Source organism: Schistocerca cancellata, chromosome 2 (genome assembly GCF_023864275.1).
Source record: "Schistocerca cancellata isolate TAMUIC-IGC-003103 chromosome 2, iqSchCanc2.1, whole genome shotgun sequence".
NCBI lineage: Eukaryota > Metazoa > Arthropoda > Insecta > Orthoptera > Acrididae > Schistocerca > Schistocerca cancellata.
This window is the reverse complement of record NC_064627.1, coordinates 1,115,038,168-1,115,060,067: the sequence shown is the minus strand read 5'-3', so window position 1 is coordinate 1,115,060,067 and position 21,900 is coordinate 1,115,038,168. Positions and strand designations below refer to the sequence as shown.

General features: G+C 43.4%; 1 protein-coding gene across 6 annotated transcripts in view; it reads right to left on the bottom strand.

Moving 5' to 3' along the window:
- Nucleotides 1-21,900, bottom strand: part of LOC126163145 (lethal(2) giant larvae protein homolog 1) — a 379,746-nt gene that overhangs the window by 193,993 nt on the left and 163,853 nt on the right. For all 6 annotated transcript variants that reach the window (XR_007535167.1, XM_049920072.1, XM_049920074.1 and 3 more), the window contains exons 9-10: nucleotides 16,574-16,794; nucleotides 9,974-10,231 (exon numbers count right to left, since the gene is read on the bottom strand). Coding sequence is in view for 5 of the 6 variants with exons in the window: in XM_049920072.1 (XP_049776029.1) it covers nucleotides 9,974-10,231; nucleotides 16,574-16,794 (479 nt within the window). In the remaining variant the exon portion in view is untranslated. The remainder of the gene's footprint in view (nucleotides 1-9,973; nucleotides 10,232-16,573; nucleotides 16,795-21,900) is intronic.

The following is a 21,900-nucleotide window of genomic DNA, read 5'->3' as shown; positions in this document are numbered from 1 at the left end:
CTTACCAGGCTAAAATGAACGATCCCTGGCACTCTGAAAACAAACAAATGAATAACCACAGCACAACAGGTTGCCTGACTTTACACTCAGTTACAAAACGCGAGATTAAATGTCTTAAACAGAAAAACATGCACAGAATTTAAGACATCTACTACTAAGAAAACAGAAAAAGTTATATATGTAACTTAAATAATCAATTTTTGAACATGTAACGCAATCGTATAGTTAAAAATCTGCTCACCAAGTGGTGGCAGGAGAATACACATGCCAAGATACTTAAATTTGCTAGCTTTTGGAGCCACTGGCTCCTCCTGGCAGAAGGGTTGAAGGGGAAAGAACTGTGGTGAAGGGAAAGGACTGGTGAGATTGAGGAAATTGGGAGAGTTTGGCAAGGTCATCCAGACGGGATGAGAATGAAAGACAGACTTGGGGATTGTATTGGATGGGATTTGAAAACCTGAGAGTTTATAGATGGAAGACAGAGTAATATGCAAGACAGAAATTACTGCCAAAACCTCGTGCAGGGGCTAATAAGAGCAGAAAGCTAAGTGCACTGTATATGATAGATAGGGGGGGGGGGGGGGGGGGGGGGGGGGGGGGGAAAGACAGATCAGAAAAAGACAGAACTAGAAAACTAAAGGAAGTGAAGAAAGGAATAGTTAATGTGAAGACATTGTGAGACTGAAGAAATTAATGTAAATTAAGGGTAGGTGGGTGGTAAGAACCAAGGACCTGTTGTAACACCCAATTCCTACCTGCAGAGTTCTGAGACACTTGTGTTGGGGAAAGAATCCAGATGACACATGTGGTGAAACAGAAACAGAGGTCGCAACTGTCGCGTTGTAGAGAATGCTGCAACAGAATATTGTGTGTTGCTATTATACACCCTCTGCCTATGCCCATTCATCCTAACTGATAACTTGGTGGTAGTCATGCCAATGTAAAAGGCAGAACAGCGTTTACATAAAAACTGGTATATAATACGAGTCGTTTCACAGCTGGCTCTCATTTTGATATTATTGTTTTGGCAGTTACACAGCTGGTACAGGTGATGAGAGAAGGGTGCATAGGTCAAGTGTTACAACAGGGACAGTCACAGGGATAGAAGCCACAGGATAGAGAAATGGGTGCAGAATGAGCATAAGGTCTGACGATGATATTGCCGAGATTGGGAGGGCGATGAAAAGCTATTCTAGGTTTGGTATGCAACATGTCTGAAGAATGGACCTCATTTTAAAGGCATGATTTTAGCAAGTCATAGCCTTGTCGAAGTAGTTGCTCAACATATTCAATACGAGGTTGGCGCTGAGTTACAAGAGGTGTACTCCTAAGTCATTTTTTGAATGGATCAGTAGTACCAGGATGGATGTGATGGCATGGGAAATCTGTTTTTGTACAATTTATATCGAGTGAGGGCTGAGGTGAGAATGGTGGTGTATTGCTGTAAAGAGTCTGCATCTGAACAAATATGTTTGCCTCGAATTCCAAGGCTGTATGGGTTAGAACATTTGACATGGAAAGGGCAGAAACTGTCAAAATATAAGAACTATTGTTTGTAAGTAGGTTTAATGGGAATGAAAGTGTGTAGCTGATCTCTGGTGAGAATGACATCAATGTCAAGGAAAGTGGCATGAGATTTGGAACAGGACAATGTGAAATATAACTGAGAGAATTACTTAGAGATTACAGGAATTTTAACAGGTCAACCTTACCATGAGACCATATGGCAAAGTTGTCAGCAATGTATCTAAAACCAAACCAGGGGCTGAAGGGTTATGGATCCCAGGAAAGCCCCCTCCAATCAACCCATAAGAAGGGTGGTGTAGGAAGGAGCCATCCTGGTTCCCAAGGTGATGCGCCTGATCTGTTTGTATGTCTGCCCCTCAAAGGTAAAGTAGTAGTTGGTATATAAAGTTCATTAAGTTGAGCAGGAAGAATGTCACAGGTTTGGAATCAGGTGGGTGCTGACTGAGGAAATGTTCAGCAGCAGACAGACCATGTGCATGGGGAATGTAGGTATAGAGGGAAATGGCATCAATGGTGACAGCAGGGTGTATGATGGGAGTAGCACAGGCACTGATGTCAGATGATCTACGAAATGGTTGCTGTCTTTAATATAGGAGAGAAGTCTCTGTACTTTAGATCCCAGATGTTTATCAACTAAAGTGGATATATGTTCGGTTAGGTGCTTTCAAGCCAGCAACTATGGGATGGCCAGAGTGATTGGGTTTGCAGATCTTAGGTTGGCTGGTTGGGTTAAAGGTGGGAGAAGGGACCAAACTATGAGGTCATCGGTCCTTTGTTCCTAACAAAACAATGCCACAAGGGTGAGAATAAAACAGATGAAACATTTAACACAAAACAGAAAGAAAGGGAAAGCCACAAGAATGAAAGGAAGGCACCGAACACTAAAAGGAACAAAAGAGGACAAGAAAACAGAGAGAAGCTAGAAACAGAAAAGAGTAAAACATGAAAGCAGATTACAGTGGCTGTTCAACCACGAGAATAGAAAGGGAAAGCCAGCCACTCTGCAATACATTAAAAACTCCACCCTAAAAGCACTAGTGTGGAGGACACAGAGGGACAAAGGACATGCGCTGAAACTTACATAGAAATATAAAACCCACTCTCATGGATAAAATGTAAAACTAAAGCTGCTGTGGAGGCATTGTCGTCCAACACCGAAAACAGGGTGCTGGAAAAGTTAAAAGTCTGCCGCAGAGCGGCTAAAAGTGGGCAATCCAGAAAGAGGTTGACGACTGTCATTTGCGAGCCACAGCGACACTGAGGTGGGTCCTCGTGACGGAGTAGGTAACCATGCGTTAGCCACGTATGGCCAATTCAGAGATCACAGAGGACAACTGATTCCTTGAAAGAGGCCTGCATGGAAAACTTCCACACATTCATAGTCTCCTTAATGACAAGCAGTTTGTTGAGCATGCTGTTATGCCATTCCGTCTCCCAAAGCCGAAAAACCCTGCGGTGTAAGACAGAACGCATGTCAGCTTCGGAGATGCCTATCTATCTCCAGAAGCGGTTTCCGCATCGCCTGTTTGGCCAACCTACCGGCAAATTCGTTGCCGGGGATTCCGACGTGTCCTGGGGGCCACACAAACACCACAGAAAACGGCAGGACTTTTCCAGGGCATACATGGACTACTGAATGGACACTACCAGAGGGTGACGAGGGTAGCACTGGTCGATAGCTTGTGGGCTGGTCGATAGCTTGTGGGCTGCTCAATGAGTCAGTATAGAGGAGAAATGGCTCACCAGGGCATGAGCGGATGTACTCAAGACCACGAGATATGGCCACCAGCTCTTCAGTGAAAACACTGCAGCCAACTGGCAAGGAGTGCTGCTCAACATGTTCCCCATGAACATATGCGAAGCCTACGTGACCATTAGCCATTGAGCCATCGGTGTAAACCGCTTCAGAGCCCTGGAACACATCAAGAATCGAGAGAAAGCAACAGCGGAGAGCGGCGGGGTTAACGGAGTCCTTAGGGCCATGCAAAAGGTCCAGATGAAGCTGCCGCTGAGGCATACACCATGGAGGCATACATGAATGGACCGCAAATAGAGGTGGTAAAGGGAAGGACTCCAGTTCGGAGAGAAGGGACCTCACGCGAACCGCAATCGTTAGCCCCGATCTGGGCCGCCGTCGCGGGGGAGGGGCTGCCGCAGGCGGGAAAAGGAGACAGTAATTCAGGAACTCAGGGGAACTACGAATGTCTGATGCATAACTGGTGAGCAGTTGTGCACTTCTGATCTGCAGTGGAGGGACACCAGCCTCCACCAGTACACTGGTCACCGGACTCTTCCTAAAAGCTCGTATCACTAATCGAACCCCACAGTTGTGCACAGGGTCAAGCAAATGCAATGCTGAAGGCACTGCCGAACCATAAACCACACTCTCATAGTCAATTCGGGATTGGACAAGGACTCAGAGGTTTGAGCAAAGTGTTCGGCAATCGCGTTTGCGTTGGTACATAACTCACCATTTATGGTAACACCGGCGACAGCCGTTGGCACCTGGTACCCGAAAAGGCATTTGTTATTTGGCCAGACTTGGGAACGTGACGTGTGGAACCCAATGGTGGAGACGTATCTCTCCCAACACTCCTCCTTCCGTCGTTTGACAAGGTAGCGAACACAGACATGAAACCGTTTAAAGGCTATAAGCTGCTCCAGGGAAGGGTGCCGCTTATGCTGCTGTAGAGTTTGTCGATGCTCCCTAATTGCTTCAGCGACTTCCGGCGACCACCAAGGGACTGCCTTACGCCTCGGGCACCCTAAAGAACGAGGGATCACGTTTTCTGCCGCAGAAACAATTGGGCTAGTCACCTGCTCAATCATCACATCGATGTTACCGTGTGGGGGAGATTCAGCGGTGACAGCAGAGGTGAAAGTTCCCCAGTCCACCTTGTCAAAGCCCATCTAGGCAGGCATCCATGTGGCTGGGGGTGGGGCAGTGACAGGAAGATGGGGAAGTGGTCACTACCACACAGGTCGTCATGAGCTCTCCAGTGGATAGATGGGAGAAGTGCTGGGCTGCTAATTGATAAATCAATGGCTGTGTAACTACCATGAGCCACACTGAATTGTGTGGCAGCCTCAGTATTTAAGAAGCAGAGGTCAAATTGCGACAGTGAAGTTTCGACATCTCTGCCTCGGCCAGTAAGCATGGTTCCATCCCACAAGGGGTTATGGGCATTGAAATCTCCCAAAAGTAGGAAGGGTTTAGGGATTTGATCACTCAGTGCAGCTAATACATTCAGGGGTACTGCACCATCTGCAGGAAGATATACGTTGCAGACACTTATTTCCTGTGTTGTCCTTATTCTAACAGCCACAGCTTCAAGAGGGATTTGAATGGGGCACAGGTTCACTACAGACTGAGTTTAGGACATTAACGCAAACTCCACCTGAGACACTATTACAGTCGCTACGGTTCCTGTAATATCCTTATAGCCGCAGAGGGCAGGGGTCTGCATTGCTGAGAACCAGGTTTCCTGGAGGGCAATGCAGATAGCACGTGTAAAGCTTAACAGTTGCCGGAGCTCAGCCAGGCAGTGGAAAAAAACTTTGCAATTCCACTGGAGGATGACATCGTGAGACTGGGAAGGCATGGAACATTCAATGAGGCAGTTTACGCCTCCGAGTCACCTGCTGCCACTGATTTATTGCCTGAGCAGTCTATATCCATTGTGTCTGAGGGTCTGGCGAGATCTAGGTCCTCAGCGGACGCCAAAATCTCCACCCCATCCTCAGTCGCAGAGGTTGTAGGTAGCGGCAGTGTGGATGCCACCGCAATTTCCTTGGTCTTTTCTTTTTGGGTTTCTCTCACTGCTCCTTGGGTTTCCCTGGCTGGGAGGACTTCACTGGCTCTGTCTCTGGGACTGAGTATGAGTGTGAAGCCATATGATGACCTGCTTTTGGGCTCTTCAGCCACTGGTGGTGTCATCTTTCCCACTGAAAGAAACCTGGGAAGGGAGTGACCCCAAGGGACCCCTTCCTAGCGAGAGAAGCCGAAGAAGACTTATGCTTCTCGGGCTTAGAAGTGGGTATGGATGTCCCCAATGGTTGGGGGGGGGGGGGGTTGCTCCCAAAGTAAGTGGTGTAGAAGCAACAGGGAGGGAAATGCCCCCCACCATCAAGGGGGCAGGCGTAGTCTTCCGGCTCGGAGAGGTGACCTGGGTTGGTGGAGCTGATGGTGCCAGAACTGTTGTAGCAGTGGCATAAGATGATGTGATACGCACAGGATGCAGGCGTTCAAATTTTCTCTTAGCCTCAGTGTAGGTCAGTCTGTCCAGGTTCTTGTACTCCATGATTTTTCCTTTCTTTCTGGAGAATCTTGCAGTCAGGCGAGCAAGGCGAATGGTGCTCTTCGCAGATGACACAGATGGAAAGCGGGGCACATGGAGTATTGGGATGTGATGGGCGCCTGCAACCTCGGCATGTGACGCTGGAAGTACAGAGGGAAGACATATGGCCGAACTTCCAGCACTTATAGCACCGCATTAGCGGAGGGATTTAGGGCTTGACATTACACTGGTAGACCATCACCTTGACCTTCTCGGGCAATGTATCACCCACAAAGGCCAAGATGAAGGCACTGGTGGCAACCTGATTATCTTTCGGATCCTGGTGGACACGAAATGTACACCTCACCACTCTAAATTGGCGCATAGCTCATCGTCGGACTGCAAAACAAGGTCTCAGTGAAATATGATACCCTGGACCATATTTATCTCTAATGGCGCGTGATTTTTCCAGAAACATCCCCCAGTTTGTCACAAGCGAGTAACACCAGTGACTGGGTAGAGGATGCTGTTTTGATCAAGACTGACCCAGATCTTATTTTGGACAAGCCCTCCACCTCCTATAACTTGTCCTCTAAATGCTCAACAAAAAAACTGAGGTTTCATCGTCATGAAAGATTCCCCATCAGGTCTCGAACATACAAGGTGCTGGGGCAAATAAGATCTGTTGCCATCCTTAGCCTGACGTTCCATGGTGTGGCCAGTGAGGGGAACGATTTGGGGTATTACTTCTGTGCGTTGAATTGAGCTCATGATCACTTAGAGACTGCTGGTGTTTCACCTCCAGCAGGAGAAGATGTACCACGCTTCATCGCGTGTCATCCACCCTGATGCCACCCACTCCGATCAGGGGACCTCCCCATGGGCGCCACACAGCCGCAGCATAGGCCACCTGGCAGAATGGCCATTGCCGGGAGTCCCGATGCCTGGACTGGCTACCGTGCTGGATATCAGGTGCAAAGAAGTCCATGGTCATCGTCGACGCAGAAATCGACACTGCATAGTGCATGGTGGAAAATGCACCCAGGAAGGTGTCCTCGCCCAAGAGATGTAGAATGGGCAGGGTTGCAATGCGACAATGAGAAAGTGGGCTAAAGATCTCAATGCATGATGGACACGATGCAGCTTGTAAGGCGCCCTTCCCCAGTTGGCTCACTCTTCGGGAAAATTTTGAAGAATAGAGGGCAAACCCCACAGGGGACTGTCACATAAAGGCCAAAACGTGTGAAACTCTTTAGTCACCTCGTACGAAAGGCAGAAATACCTCGGGTCTATTCTAACCCCCAGACCCGCAGGGGCTTTGCAGATCTTAGGAAGAAGGTAAAAGGGGGTGATGCATGGTTTGGGTGAGGTAAGAAGCTCTATGGACTGAGGTGTTAGTCCTTTCGAGAGGCCTGAGCTTTTAAGGAGGAACTGCAGGTCAGGTTGAGTCAGAGACATGGGATCTTATGATGAAGCACCACAGCAGATGATACCTTGTCTGCTGGGAGAACAATCATGGCGTCATCAGATTTTACGGAATGAGGAGCCTGGAGTTCTGCAGAGGACACGTTAGGGTCACGTTGTAGGGACCTAATGAAGGGCTGTGAAGCAATGCTGGATATGAGGATTTCTTGGAAGGCTTGTATGGGCTGATTTTGAGGCAGTGGTGATGGACCAAGTTTTGATCATGGTCAGAACTGTTAAGGAAAGGTTCAATGTCAGGGTTGCAAAGTGATATTTTCAGCTGAGAAAGTGTGAATGAAAGTAGATTCTTCACCAAATCAGCATGATTAAATGCAGGTTTAAGGCTGAAAGTAAGGCCCTCAGATAATTCAGGAAGGGAGAGTGTCTTAGATGAGCAGTTGAGAACACTGAACTGTTGCGAATGGTTCTTGTGATCATGAATTATGGGTCTGAGAGACAGTGTCGAAGGCTGGGAGATGTTAAGAAAGCTGACCAAGCTCTGTTTGTAGGAGAGTAGTGTTGGTTGATGGTGACTGTTTAGTGAGATGCAGAGGGACAGGAAGGGAAATACTACTGTTGAGGTAGTCTAGGATCAGGTGAGATAGCTTTTTGAGGCAAGTCTGAAGTTGGTTTGGGACATGATATCATTCAAGGAAACTTGATGGTCAGATAATTGCAGGATTTTGTAGAAGGAGAGAAGTCTGGTGGAGTGTAAATAAGCATTTGAGGAATACAAATCAGAGATTAGCCAGGTAAGTGCAAGAGATTGCTGTATTTGAAACTATAAAAGGTGCTGATGTAGAGTAGGACTACAGCCAGAAACAGGGACTTTCAATGTTATGCCTTCGGAAGTAATCCTCAGGGACAAGCAGTTTCAAGAAATGGAATTTGGTACCTTAGTTTTCTATCTTTCATTTCCCGGCCTGTCGACCCCCCCCCCCCTCTCCTCCCACTTCTATTACATAAAATGCACTTAGCTTTCCACTCTTATAGCTTGTGTGCACGAAGTTATGGCAACAGTCTCTGACTTGTGTATTACCCTGTCTTCTCCCTTTAAGCTCTCAGGTTTTCAAATCTCATTTGGCGCAGTCTTTCCTTCTAACACCACCTGGTATGCTCTTCCTTCCCCTTCAAACCTTCTGCAAGAAGAAGGCGCCACTGGTTCTGAAAACTTGCATATTTAAATACCCTTATTTATGTGTTCTCCTGCTGCCGCTTGGTGAGTAGATTTTCTTATCTATCCAATTACATCATAATTATTTAACTTGCCATTCTGCAGATGATAACAGGAGACAGTTGGGGGCATCAATGGGTATTTTATAGCTTCAAGGGAAAGCGTTGTGGAGACAGCACACATTGATTATGCATGATGAGCTCCACATTGAGATCACCAGTGACGTTCTAGCCTCTGCCCCCACACAGCCAGGGATGGTGCCAGTGAGCAACTCTCCTGGTTACATGTCAAAATAAAGGCGACTGCAGGGTATAACCATGGTGTTTATTGCGACTACCATCATATTAATTTATTTTGCACATGATCAGAGTTCTTATGGACTGTGTGTGTCAATGGATTGCTTTACTTTCAACAAAGATTGTATTCTTAAATTGTGTAACTGTATTTGCTCCCTCAAAGCCTGTGTGACTTGCACAATAAAGTGGGCTTTGGCACACTGCATAAGTGACCAATTCCCTTTGCCAACATTTTCCAAAAACACATATAATATTAATTACTGGGAAAAACTATCCCCTTAAATGTTCATATTGGAGAAAAATTATTATTATTATTATCTTCTTTCCTTTCTCAGACCTTAGGTCTGGTTAAAAATGGAAAGTGACGCGGACCTTGATCAAGCGTGACTTCCTTTTAACTGTACGGTATACGTTATATTGCATTTAGGAACTTTCGGGTGATTGAACATGTATCAATAATTACGGATTTCTGTAGTTGTATATATAAGTTTGGATGTAGCTGTATTGCATTGATGTACTGGTGGATATTGTGTGGTATGACTCCTGTTGTTGATAGTATAATTGGTATAATGTCAACTTTATCCTGATGCCACATGTCCTTGACTTCCTCAGCCAGTTGGATGTATTTTGCAATTTTTTCTCCTGTTTTCTTTTGTATATTTGTTGTATTGGGTATGGATATTTCAATTAGTTGTGTTAATTTCTTCTTTTTATTGGTGAGTATGATGTCAGGTTTGTTATGTGGTGTTGTTTTATCTGTTATAATGGTTCTGTTCCAGTATAATTTGTATTCATCATTCTCCAGTACATTTTGTGGTGCATACTTGTATGTGGGAACGTGTTGTTTTATAAGTTTATGTTGTAAGGCAAGCTGTTGGTGTATTATTTTTGCTACATTGTCATGTCTTCTGGGGTATTCTGTATTTGCTAGTATTGTACATCCGCTTGCGATGTGATCTACTGTTTCTATTTGTTGTTTGCAAAGTCTGCATTTATCTGTTGTGGTATTGGGATCTTTAATGATATGCTTGCTGTAATATCTGGTATTTATTGCTTGATCCTGTATTGCAATCATGAATCATTATTATTATTATTATTATTATTATTATTATTATTATTATTATTATTATTTCTCTTTTCTGTCTCAGACACTGTGTCTTTTGAAGCACTGATTGTAGATTGAGTATAACAATTATTATTATTAATTCTAGAAGTATTACTAAGAAAAGTTTTACCTTCCGAAACGGTGGCCACTCCTCCTCCTCTTCTTCATCTACTGTCCCATTATTTGCTTCACTACCTATTTCTTCACTACTGAAAAGCTGAGCCGAGGCAAACTTGTATAGCGGTTGGAGGGCAACATGACCAGCATTCCAAAATCTTACTGTGCCATCTTCATGGCCTGTTAACAGCAGCTCTTTGTTAAATTCTGTTGATGAGGTCTCCTCAGATCCCTGACTTTGGAGAACGCGACCACCATCAACTGGCCACTCCTGCGTAACAATAATTTTATATTTGAGAGATACAAATTTCTGACCAACGTTTCTGAAACTTATTGTTAGTTTGCACTTGAACTAAGCTGCTAAGCAAAGAATGTCTTTTGAAGCACTGATTGCAGAGTGTGTATAACAAAATTTTGCTCTCATATTAAGCTGGGAGATAAAATGCATATCTTCTGAAATTATTAATTAATAACCCCAATTTTGATGGTTTTGAGGCCAGTGACAGTAACCTAGTGAAACTTAGGAACTACCATGAAATAAACAGGGAAGAAAACTCTATGGCAGCAGAAGTTAAAAACAGGTAGAAGCAAACAGAACTGTACACATGACTTGTACTCCAGATACCATTTTTACACTGTTCATCAAAAAGCGAAATATATTGGGAGGCACAGCAATGGATAAATACTGATGTTGGTAAAGCTTCTGGGGTGTAGGATTGTGGTTGATGAAACTGTTCTGCTCTTAACATTTCATCCAGAACTGTGTTGGACATTTTTAGAGGTGTTGGTCCTCCACTGAGTCTTGCCGACTGATGGGTCAAACGTCAGAGCGACATATATGCTGTAGAAAAATGAGCACGGCTGGAGTTAAATGTGATAAGCAGTGATGATCCTTGTCAAAGATAAAATTTAATTACTGATTGTTGTATTGTCAAAGATGAAAAACTGTTTAGTGATTGTACAGAGCTACTGTCTGTAAGTCACTAAATTTCATGGTCTCTTCTTTTCTGCTAAAATTATTCCTATGTTTAACATTTCAATGGCTTCTATACAAAGCCGTGAATAAGAACTTGTTGTTGTAGATATAATTTTTGTTTCAGAAGACTTCACTTTGTGACTTCCTGGTTGAAGAGCATACTCTGCTACAGCCAATTTGTCTATTTCCCTTGTCAGCAAAGACTTTTGTGCTCCTTTAGCAGTGCATTCTTGCTTCTCTTGGCTGTTCCAATCTAAACTTTTGCGCACACACACACAGAATTTTACGTAGGCCACATGCTGACAGAGGAGGGGGTTTATCCTTTATAGATCGGAGTGCCTGACCTGTTTTCCTTGTTGGTCAAAAAACAGTCTAATGTACCTTTTCTGTAATATCTTACCAATCTGATCTGTTACTTTTTTAACAAAAGGTAAAGAAACTGTATTCTTCCATTGTTACTTTTCGTTCTTGTCCTTTTGGCCTTCTGTCATTTGCTCGTAGAATTCTGTTAACTTTCATCCCCGAGTAGCCATTTTTCTTGAAAGCCTGCATTAAATGTTTCAATTCTGCATCAGGGTATTCTGGGGCACAAATCCTTTTGGCTCTACTGGCAAGAATTAATGACATCTCTCTTTTGTTGCAGATGGTGATTAAAGTCTTAGCTTTGACAAAGATCATGTCTGCCTATCACTTGTAACTCTGGCCACCCCCGTTTTCCTGCAGTATGTATGTCGCTCTCCGAGGTCTGACCCATCAGTCAGCAAGACTCAATGGAAGAGGAACACCTCTGAAGATATCCAGTGCAGCTCTGGCTGAAACATTAGAAACAGAAGAGTTTCATAGACCACAACATTTTACTCCAAAAGTTTTACCAGCAGCAATGTCATCCAGTCGTGAAAGCATTCACTGTATCAATAGATAAATACTTGAGGCACATATGACTGGCACATAGAATGTTCAACTTTTAACTGTAGGTACAGCCCTGAAACTGACTGAAGGTTTTAGTAACATTATAGTACCCATGTGGTTGTGTTATGCTTGCTCTGATAGAAAATGCACAGCAGTTGGGTCATCTACATCTGGATTTTGAGAAATGAGTAGTACAGAGTGGACACGTTTAAAAGACAATGCTCTCAAATTCATCCCCCCCCCCCCCCCACCACCACCACCACCCAGTTTTTGTGTGGTATTAAATTATGTTTATACATCTCTCCAAATGTATATATACTGGTCCCATTTCCTTCTCTAAATACACTATTTGCACAGAAGTAAAAGGTTTTAAAGAAAGACCTGTTTCAAATCACAACCCCAAAACATATGAAATTAATGTCCACATTAGGATGGCCACTTTGGCAAAGATATTCATCTCCAAATTATTTTAGGAAGAGGACAGAAACACTTATCACACAATAAAAACAGCAAAGAAAAGCTGTGGAGGAAGAAAGCCAGAAATCTCGGCAGCCCGAGATTGACCTTCACATAACAGTTCCAACAAAGAACTGCAAACTTTAATGCAACATGTATTAGTTGCTACTATCAATTACAGTTTTGCAGTGCCATTCAAACAGCGCAATGATTCCCCTAAATTCATTCTAAATATTGTATATTACACAATAAAAACATTATAGCGCCAAACAGCAGAAATCTCCAAAAGTGCAGAATAATTGTATTTCAAATGTACATAAAAATTACATAAATAAAGTAACAACAATATTATGAAAAGGGTAGATTGCTACTCACCATAAAGATGGCAAGCCAAGTTTCAGACAGGCACATGAAAAGACTGATACAGGCTGAGCTTTCGGCCAAATACAAGCACACGCATGTACCCCTCCCCCTCCTCCGCCCCTCATAAACACACATCAAACCCACCAAACACCAACAGTAACTGCATTTAGTCAGCAGTCATCTGTTGCACACCAAAAAAATCTCTCCCATACAGCCTGCCCACCCATGGATGGGATATCTGCAGCAACACGAACTCACTTGCACGCACGCACACACACACACACACACACACACACACACACACACACACACACACACACCGTATCCTCCCACCATCTCCCATGAAGCAGGTACAAAGAAGTGCCCCACTTCATCACAACCTTACCGTCCTGGACTGGAACAACTGAGCCACATCTTTCAGTAGGGCTTTGATTATCTATTACACAGCCCTGAAATGAGGGAGATCTTACCCAAAATCCTTCCCACCCCTCCCAAAGTGGTGTTCTATCATCCACCCAACTTCCACAATATTCTAGTCCATCCCTAATGCACGCCCAATACCAAAATGCTGTGAAAGAAACAGAGGCAGCATCTGCCCAATCTACCTGCCAAGCACTTCCCATTACAGTTCTGTCATAGGCTTATCCTACCCCATCAGAGACTGGGCCACTTGTAAAAGCAGCCATGTCCCACTGTAAACCAGCTCTGCTGCAATCACTGCACAGCATTTTTTACAGTATGTCTACCAACCCACTGCCCACCAAAATCGATGGCAGCCACCAAACTTTGACCAAGAGCAAAAGTGATCACCATGTGGCATAACATGGAGCTGATCACAAGCTTGATTTCAGTGGCTGCTTCACAACCTGGGCCATCTAGATCCTTTCCACCAGCACTACTTTTCTGAACTGTGCAGATGGAAGTTATCCTTACAATACAACACAGTCTCTGCTCCCAAAATCATACTGGCCTAAACTTACAGTAACCTACTGCCCCTTCACCCAACAGTTTCCACCCCCTCTGTCTTATCACCTCCTCCCAATTCACATTCCCTCACTTTCATTGTGTGCTGCTCTCTGCCAATGCACCCACTGGTCTTTTCCCTTTCCCTGATCCTCTCTAGCCTCCTGATTCTTCACATGGCAGCTTTGTCCTCTAGATCCTGCATGCTCCACCGGCAGTGCTGACTTAACCTTCCAACAGCCGTGCTCTGACTCCCTCTCCCCCTTCCCCATCACACACTGTGTTGTTGCTTCCGTTCAACATGGCACAGCTGCTTTCTGACCGGAGTGGCAAGAGATAGTGGTCAGGAGTGCATAAAATGCACTCAGGCATGCGCATGTCTGCACTTCGTTCCTGAAGGATACTTAGGCTGAAAGCTCAATGTGTAACAGTCTTTTCTTCATGCCTGTCTGCAACTCAAAATGTCATCTTTACAGAGCAGCAATCTATCCTTTGCATAATATTGTCAGTATTTCAACCTGGATCCAGGACACTCCATAGTAAATAAAGTAAGTATATCTAAGAAACTACACTAGATTATCACAAACAGCAAGAAGCACAATCAAGCCTCTGGTTCAAAGTGTGTATTTATCTTTAATTATTCTTCTCCCCCTCTACAACTGTAAATAGCATCATTTAATTCTGAATTTTCAAACTAAACATTACATCACAAGTACTTGTTGACTTGACCCCTGTTTTAATGACATTGTCTGTTGTTGTTGTTGTTGTTGTTGTCTTCAGTCCTGAGACTGGTTTGATGCAGCTCTCCATGCTGCTCTATCCTGTGCAAGCTTCTTCATCTCCCAGTACCTACTGCAGCCTACATCCTTCTGAATCTGCTAAGTGTATTCATCTCTTGGTCTCCCTCTACGATTTTTACCCTCTAAGCTGCCCTCCAATACTAAATTGGTGATCCCTTGATGCCTCAACACATGTCCTACCAACTGATCCCTTCTTCTCGTCAAGTTGTGCCACAAACTTCTCTTCTCCCCAATTCTATTCAATACCTCCTCATTAGGTATGTGATCTACCCATCTAATCTTCAGCATTCTTCTGCAGCACCACATTTCAAATGCTTCTACTCTCTTCTTGTCCAAACTATTTATCGTCCATGTTTCACTTCCATACATGGCTACACTCCATACAAATACTTTCAGAAACGACTTCCTGACACTTAAATCTATACTCGATGTTAACAAATTTCTCTTCTTCAGAAATGCTTTCCTTGCCATTGCCAGTCTACATTTTATATCCTCTCTACTTCGACCATCATCAGTTATTTTGCTCCCCATATAGCAAAACTCCTTTACTACTTTAAGTGTCTCATTTCCTAATCTAATTCCCTCCACATCACCCGACTTAATTCGACTACCTTCGATTATCCTCGTTTTGCTTTTGTTGATGTTCATCTTATACCCCCCTTTCAAGACACTATCCATTCCATTCAACTGCTCTTCCAAGTCCTTTGCTGTCTCTGACAGAATTACAATGTCATCGGCAAACCTCAAAGTTTTTATTTCTTCTCCATGGATTTTAATTCCTACTCCGAATTTTTCTTGTGTTTCCTTCACTGCTTGCTCAATATACAGATTGAATAACATCGGAGAGAGGCTACAACCCTGTCTCACTCGCTTCCCAACCACTGCTTCCCTTTCATGTCCCTTGACTCTTATAACTGCCATCTGGTTTCTTTACAAATTGTAAATAGCCTTTTGCTCCCTGTATTTTACCCGTGCCACCTTCAGAACTTGGAAGAGCATATTCCAGTCAACATTGTCAAAAGCTTTCTCTAAGTCTGCAAATGCTAGAAACGTAGGTTTGCCTTTCCTTAATCTAGCTTCTAAGATAAGTCATAGGGTCAGTACTGCCTCATGTGTCCCAACATTTCTACAGAATCCAAACTGATCTTCCCAGAGGTCAGCCTCTACTAGTTTTTCCATTCGTCTGTAAAGAATTCGCGTTAGTATTTTGCAGCTGTGACTTATTAAACTGATAGTTCGGTAACTTTCACAACTGTCAACACCTGCTTTCTTTGGGATTGGAATTATTATATTCTTCTTGAAATCTGAGGGTATTTCGCCTGTTTCATACATCTTGCTCACCAGATGTAAGAGTTTTGTCAGGACTGGCTCTCCCAAGGCTGTCAGTCGTTCTAATGGAATGTTGTCTACTCCCGGGGCCTTGTTTCGACTCAGCTCTTTCAGTGCTCTGTCAAACTTTTCATGCAGTATCGTATCTCCCATTTCTTCTTCATCTACATCCTCTTCCATTTCCATAATATTGTCCTCAAGTACATCGCCCTTGTATAGACCCTCTATATACCCCTTCCACCTTTCTGCTATCCCTTCTTTGCTTAGAACTGGGTTTCCATCTCAGCTTTTGATATTCATACAAGTAGTTCTCTTTTCTATGAAGGTCTCTCTAATTTTCCTGTAGGCTGTATCTATCTTACCCCTAGTGAGATAAGCCTCTACATCCTTACATTTGTCTTCTAGCCATGCCTGCTTAGCCATTTTGCACTTCTCATTTTTGAGACGTTCGTATTCGTTTTTGCCCGCTTCATTTACTGCATTTTTATGTTTTCTCCTTTCATCAATTAAATTCAGTATTGTCTAGAAACACAAATTAACTACATCTGTCAGATACCCTTCTGTTAGACCTTTCACAAGATTCTTCTGGAGGACACATCTCTAAAATGCACTTGTTGGCTGTCACTCAGTTGAATTATATAAAAACACGGCTCAATGTCAAAAAATAATTATGCACTAATAAATAGTAATTAATAGTTGCCTAGTGATGAAAGAAGCAACATTTCCATTTGTCAGACCTTAACTTTACCACAAAACTCTACACAAAGCTCTAATGAGTATCTAAAAAAAATGATTTTTAAAATATATAACTACTAACTCTTTCAGAATAATGTTCCAGTGTCTGCTGTTTTCCTGCAGCCACAATGGCTTCCCAAAGATCTTCTGGTACATTTGAAATATGCTGAGCACAAGTAACAGCACTTGCATGAAGTGAAACAAGATATGGCAATTGCAGCATTCGCCAGTCTTCCGAGAGCAAATCAATTGCAACTAATTCTTCTTCCAGGAGGACTATTAGTGTCTCAGGCTCATCATACTCTGCAGAAAAAACAGTACATAATAATAATAATAATAATAAAACAAAAGATTCCTAAGTTACTGATAGCAGAAGTACATTATTTGTTAGGGATAGGATTTTTTATTTTATGCCTAATTTCTGTGTTTTTTTTTTACCCATTTTGGTGTTATTTTCTGACAGCTAATTTTACAAGTACTGAACTGTCTTTTTTGCCTCATTTTTTATTGTTATTTTGAAAACGAATGTGGCTAGCTTTCAGACAAATTCTTTAATAAGCTAAAGTGCGCACGCCCACACACACACACACACACACACACACACACACAGGGAGGGAGGGAGGGAGGGAGGGAGGAGGTTATGGAAGGGTTAACTGTTAGGCTTGGTCAGAGAAAATAGATGTGCGAGAGGTAGAAGCAGCGGGTGCGTGGGATGGGACTGCAACACACTCTCCCATTTAACCAGGCCACCTGTGGACAGCCTACCTGCAGTTGACGAGAATTCCCACGTTCAGTATGCAGAAGGACTCACAGACAGGCACTATCCCCCAAACCTGCTCCATAAACAGATTTCCTACACCATATCGTAACAGGGCCTTTCTACCACTACCAAGAACTAGCTGCAAAGGAGCACACCACGAGTCCATTAATACTAGTGAGGAAGAGAAGGACAATTAAAACAGAACCCAGTGGAAAGCGATTCTCATGGATCCACAGAGTGCTGAGAATAGTATCAAGCCAAATTCAGAGAAACCAGTGGGACCCCAAAGTCCCCAGTCATGGAGTATAAGTAAAGCAAGAGGGTGCCAAGCTGTGTTGTAGATCTTACACAGACTGAAGAAAACTACGACAAGATGATGGCACTGAGGAAAACCCAGCTGGAGCAGATCTATCGGAGACTGTCCATCCTGGATGCCGCACCGATAAGGAGACAAAACATCCCAAGATTCGTGGACCCAACAGAGCCGACGAGCCACCATCTATCCGACTTACTTGTGGGAGACACTGGTCAGAGTAAACAGCCATTAACTATCGAGGGATAATAGATCCTTACTGGGCTTAAGGACATACTGTGCCTTGACTGATGGGGGAAAATGCCTTGGAGTCAAACACAGTAAAACACCCAGAGGAGATATTTTCGTTGTGGAGGATGAGGTTTTGAAGCAATCGTTTATGGTTGAAATTGGGACCAGGGACTGAATCACGGAAACAGGAGAGGGCCAGAGGGAATTCCCATCCACTAAACTGTTCAATGTAGGATTCCACCTGGCAAGGGGTAAAACATAAGTGAGAAGCTTTACCCCACTATTTCCAGAGGAGGAAGGCAGTTGAATAGGATGAAAACACCAGTGCCACTACAAAATGAGGTCACAAGGTATTCTGCAAGAACTGGTGGATCTGTACAAAGGCCACCTGGAAGGACAAGGCCTGGCACGGAAGACAGCCATTGGCACCCTTAGAGGATGGGGAATTGAGCACACACCTGTGGTGAAGGGACAGAAAAACCTAGTGAGGAGACAAAGCATTGCACCACACCTGCTTGCTCTGTCTGATTAAAAATTGGGTTCTTTTGGAAATCAGCTTTATGCAAACACAATTAGTTTATTTTCATATTTACCCAGATACGTTTCAACACCTGTGTGTCAAATTTTTATTTCTGTAAAGTACAATATTACATTTTTAATAATTTAACTGCTGTGGGCCTAAGAAATACAATATTTGCAATTTGCTTCATTTTGTTTAGACACTCGCCTCAAAATTACATTATTAACTGAACTGTATTATTACACATCGATTTTGGTGCTCATTTTCATTTGACAGCATGTCATCTGCAAACTAGCCATGAAGAAAATTATTGCGCATTTGTGGAGAGCTGTTTCGAGGGATAGAGGTTATGTACATTTCTGTACTTACATTTTCCGTCCTGTTTGGTGTCCCTGGTTGGTGTCTCCATTAGCTGCTATTCAGTGCACTGCCTTCACTCAGTTTTTCACAAATTTCCACTCACTACTTCACCTCACATGCACGTACACAAAATGTGGTGAAATGTGATCTGAACATCTGAACAGACACTTCTGATAACACACTCAGTGAGAGGTGTGATGTTATTGTTGTTGCTCGCTTATTCATCTTTGGTCTTGTGTTTATTATGGCACTGATTCTGAATATGTGTGTGTGTGTGTGTGTGTGTGTGTGTGTGTGTGTGTGTGTGTGTTCCTCGACCAACCAAGCCGGAATGTGTGGGCTGTATTTCCATTGTGAAATCCATTCTTGAGGAAGATAGTATGATAATTTATGCCAGCCAGTAATGAGAGTTGTTAAGCAACTACCTACAACTTAATGGTCATATATAAATGTTTTGTAAAAAAATTTTGTGAGCAAGAGGGGCCATGTAATGTTTCTTCATAATGTTAATATTCCGGCTGCAAGTGCCAGTGATGATGCGCTACCGAAACTGAGATGACAATGCTCTCTGCTGCTATGCTTTTTGTAATTGTTGGAGATAAGTAATGCCGATTGGACATCTCTCTCTCTCTCTCTCTCTCTCTCTCTCTCTCTCCCTCTCCCTCTCTCTTTCTTTTCTTTGAGGTCAGATGAGTTTGCATATAGCAGTAATTTGAAGTGCAGAGGTCAACTAGTAATCGCACTTATCAAAAATAGAAAATTTAAGTTGTGGGGAAAGAAAAAAAAAAGCTATTGGTGTGTTTAGCAATCCAATGCATAGTGATTTCTTCACAAATTAACAATACTCGGCGAATCTGCTGCTAACACGGTCCAAACAATGCGCAATATTTCGCCATCAGCTTGTATGTTCATGATGTTCCCTAAGCGACAAGTTTGTTAGTCGCAAGATATTATTCTGCCACTGTTGTTCAACCTTCTCATTCTGAAAGTTTTTTCCAGAAAATCTTACGGCAACAGTACTTTTGTGGCCAAGAGAGATGGAGACTTCATCACGAGTAGTAGTAGTATTCTCGGACTATGCCTGGCATTTTCTGAGAACCAGAGAAGCGGAAACCTCCGATTGCCAACTCGTCCTGTACCTAACCATTTCTCTCTTTACAGCAGCCACAAAGGAAACATATTCATCTATAGTCAATTTTTTTCACTGATATTTATCTTAGACAGGTTAAAAATTTTAGAATGCATGCATCTAGGAAACAGAATCAAAAGATAGTTTAAATCCAGTACCTGACTTATCTGTGTCAAAGTCAAAGGTCAAGCAAGTTAATTAACTAATAATATTTTCTTTACGATGTAGAAGAGTTCATTTTATTACTAACAAGGACGGGACAACATCCATAAACAAGAGGTCAGATTCTGGTTGCAAGGGGGAAGGGGGGCGGAGTTGGCACATCTGGGACACTGGAGGGACCTTGCGCAGAACTTGTGTTTCTTCTTCTTGTCTTTCGTCAGTCGAGGAGGGCAGCAACTGGAAAGAGAACAGGCTTCAGTGAGATCTGGAACAGAGAGAGAGTGGGCAGCCTTGGAGCACACGGACTGTAGGTCACATGGCCGACTGTTGGCAGCAGACCTCCAGCCAGTCATCAGAAGGTGCTGAAGAAAAGGGAACCTACTTTGGGTGAGTAGTGGGTGCAATAACCGGAAGGGTGGGTGTGGAACCGCAGGGGAGACAAAGTTAGATGTCACAGACAAAGGGTGAAGATGATCACATATCTGGCAGGCCTCAATATCGTATAAACAATAAAGGGACTTCTGCTCCTGTATCTTCTTTTCCTTGTTTTAATCCAGACAATCTGATGCACTTGGAGAGTGATGGTTGTGACATTAACACACATGGGTGCCAGAATACAGGGGCTCCACTTCAAGGAGTGTGTGTCCACGTTCACCACACAGAGGGCCTGCTCTATAATGTGTGCCCAAAACGCAAAAACTGAAAACACCTGATGGGTGGCAGGACATACGGCTTCGTGTCACACCGATAAACCATAACCTTGACCTTCTCCAAGAGGTGTCCCCTCAAATGCCAGAATAAAGGCACTGGTATCAATGTGATTGGAAACAAATTTGGAAATGAAGTCCAAATTTTTCAATATTGGCAGTTGTGAAGAAATAAAAAGGTGGGTAAACCAATATAAAGAAGTTGGATCTCAAGAACAAATCAGCCATGTACAACAATGGGAATACTGCAGTACTTTCTTGATTAGGGCAGATTTTCCAGTTTTTCTGCTCACTGACTTTTTTCTTAAGTCAGTGCTTCAGAAACCTGTTGTGTCCTACATCATGGGGAGGCAAACACAAAAGATAGGGATCTGTTAAGTGTCAGCTGTTTTAACAGACAGTGGATAGTGGTAACCCTTAATTAAATGCAAAAGGGGATGGGAAGGATCACCTTATGCACTATGGGTATGCCTAGAGCGTCTCGAGCAACATGTTGAAGAAGAAGCTGTTCCTCGAGCCACTGAGGGAACAAGATGCAACCAGCTTAAGCCAAAGGCACACATTTAAACTAATGGTGCCTGTCACCTGGAGTTTGAGTTCATATGTGGATCATTCCAGCAATTGTTGGAGAAGGTTAAGAAAGTCAACCTTGCACACAGTGTTTCAGCAAAGGCCACAATCTGCAGCATTGTCACCAGAATTGATTGGCATTATCTGGTTCTGAGCCAGACAATTCCAACAAGGAGGGGTCCCCAGCAGTGTGCTCGAGTTTTTGAAACTATACGATGTCGTGATTCACCCTGGAGGGCCCTCGTTTGTGAGTAATTGATGAAGATGGAGGGAGTTGGAATTTTGCATGATGCTTTACAGATTTAAAATGGAACCATTACACAGACTGGTTGTGGAGTGTAATGTTTATAACACAAACCTCAGACCTGAGAGATTGTAGGTTTGAGTATCATTAGGTGCTTTGGAATATTTTATTTTTAAACCTAACATTGGAAAATCCAGGATGGAATAATGACACTATTATGAAAAAGATAGATTGTTCTCACCATATAGCAGAAACACTGAGTCACAGACAAACACAACAAAAATAGGCAGCGCGCGCGTGCACACACACACACACACACACACACACACACACAAATTGCTGTCTCTGGCTGCTTTAGCATTAATATGTGCACGTGTATGTTGTCTATTTCAGAAGGTGGCCTTCTGGCCAGA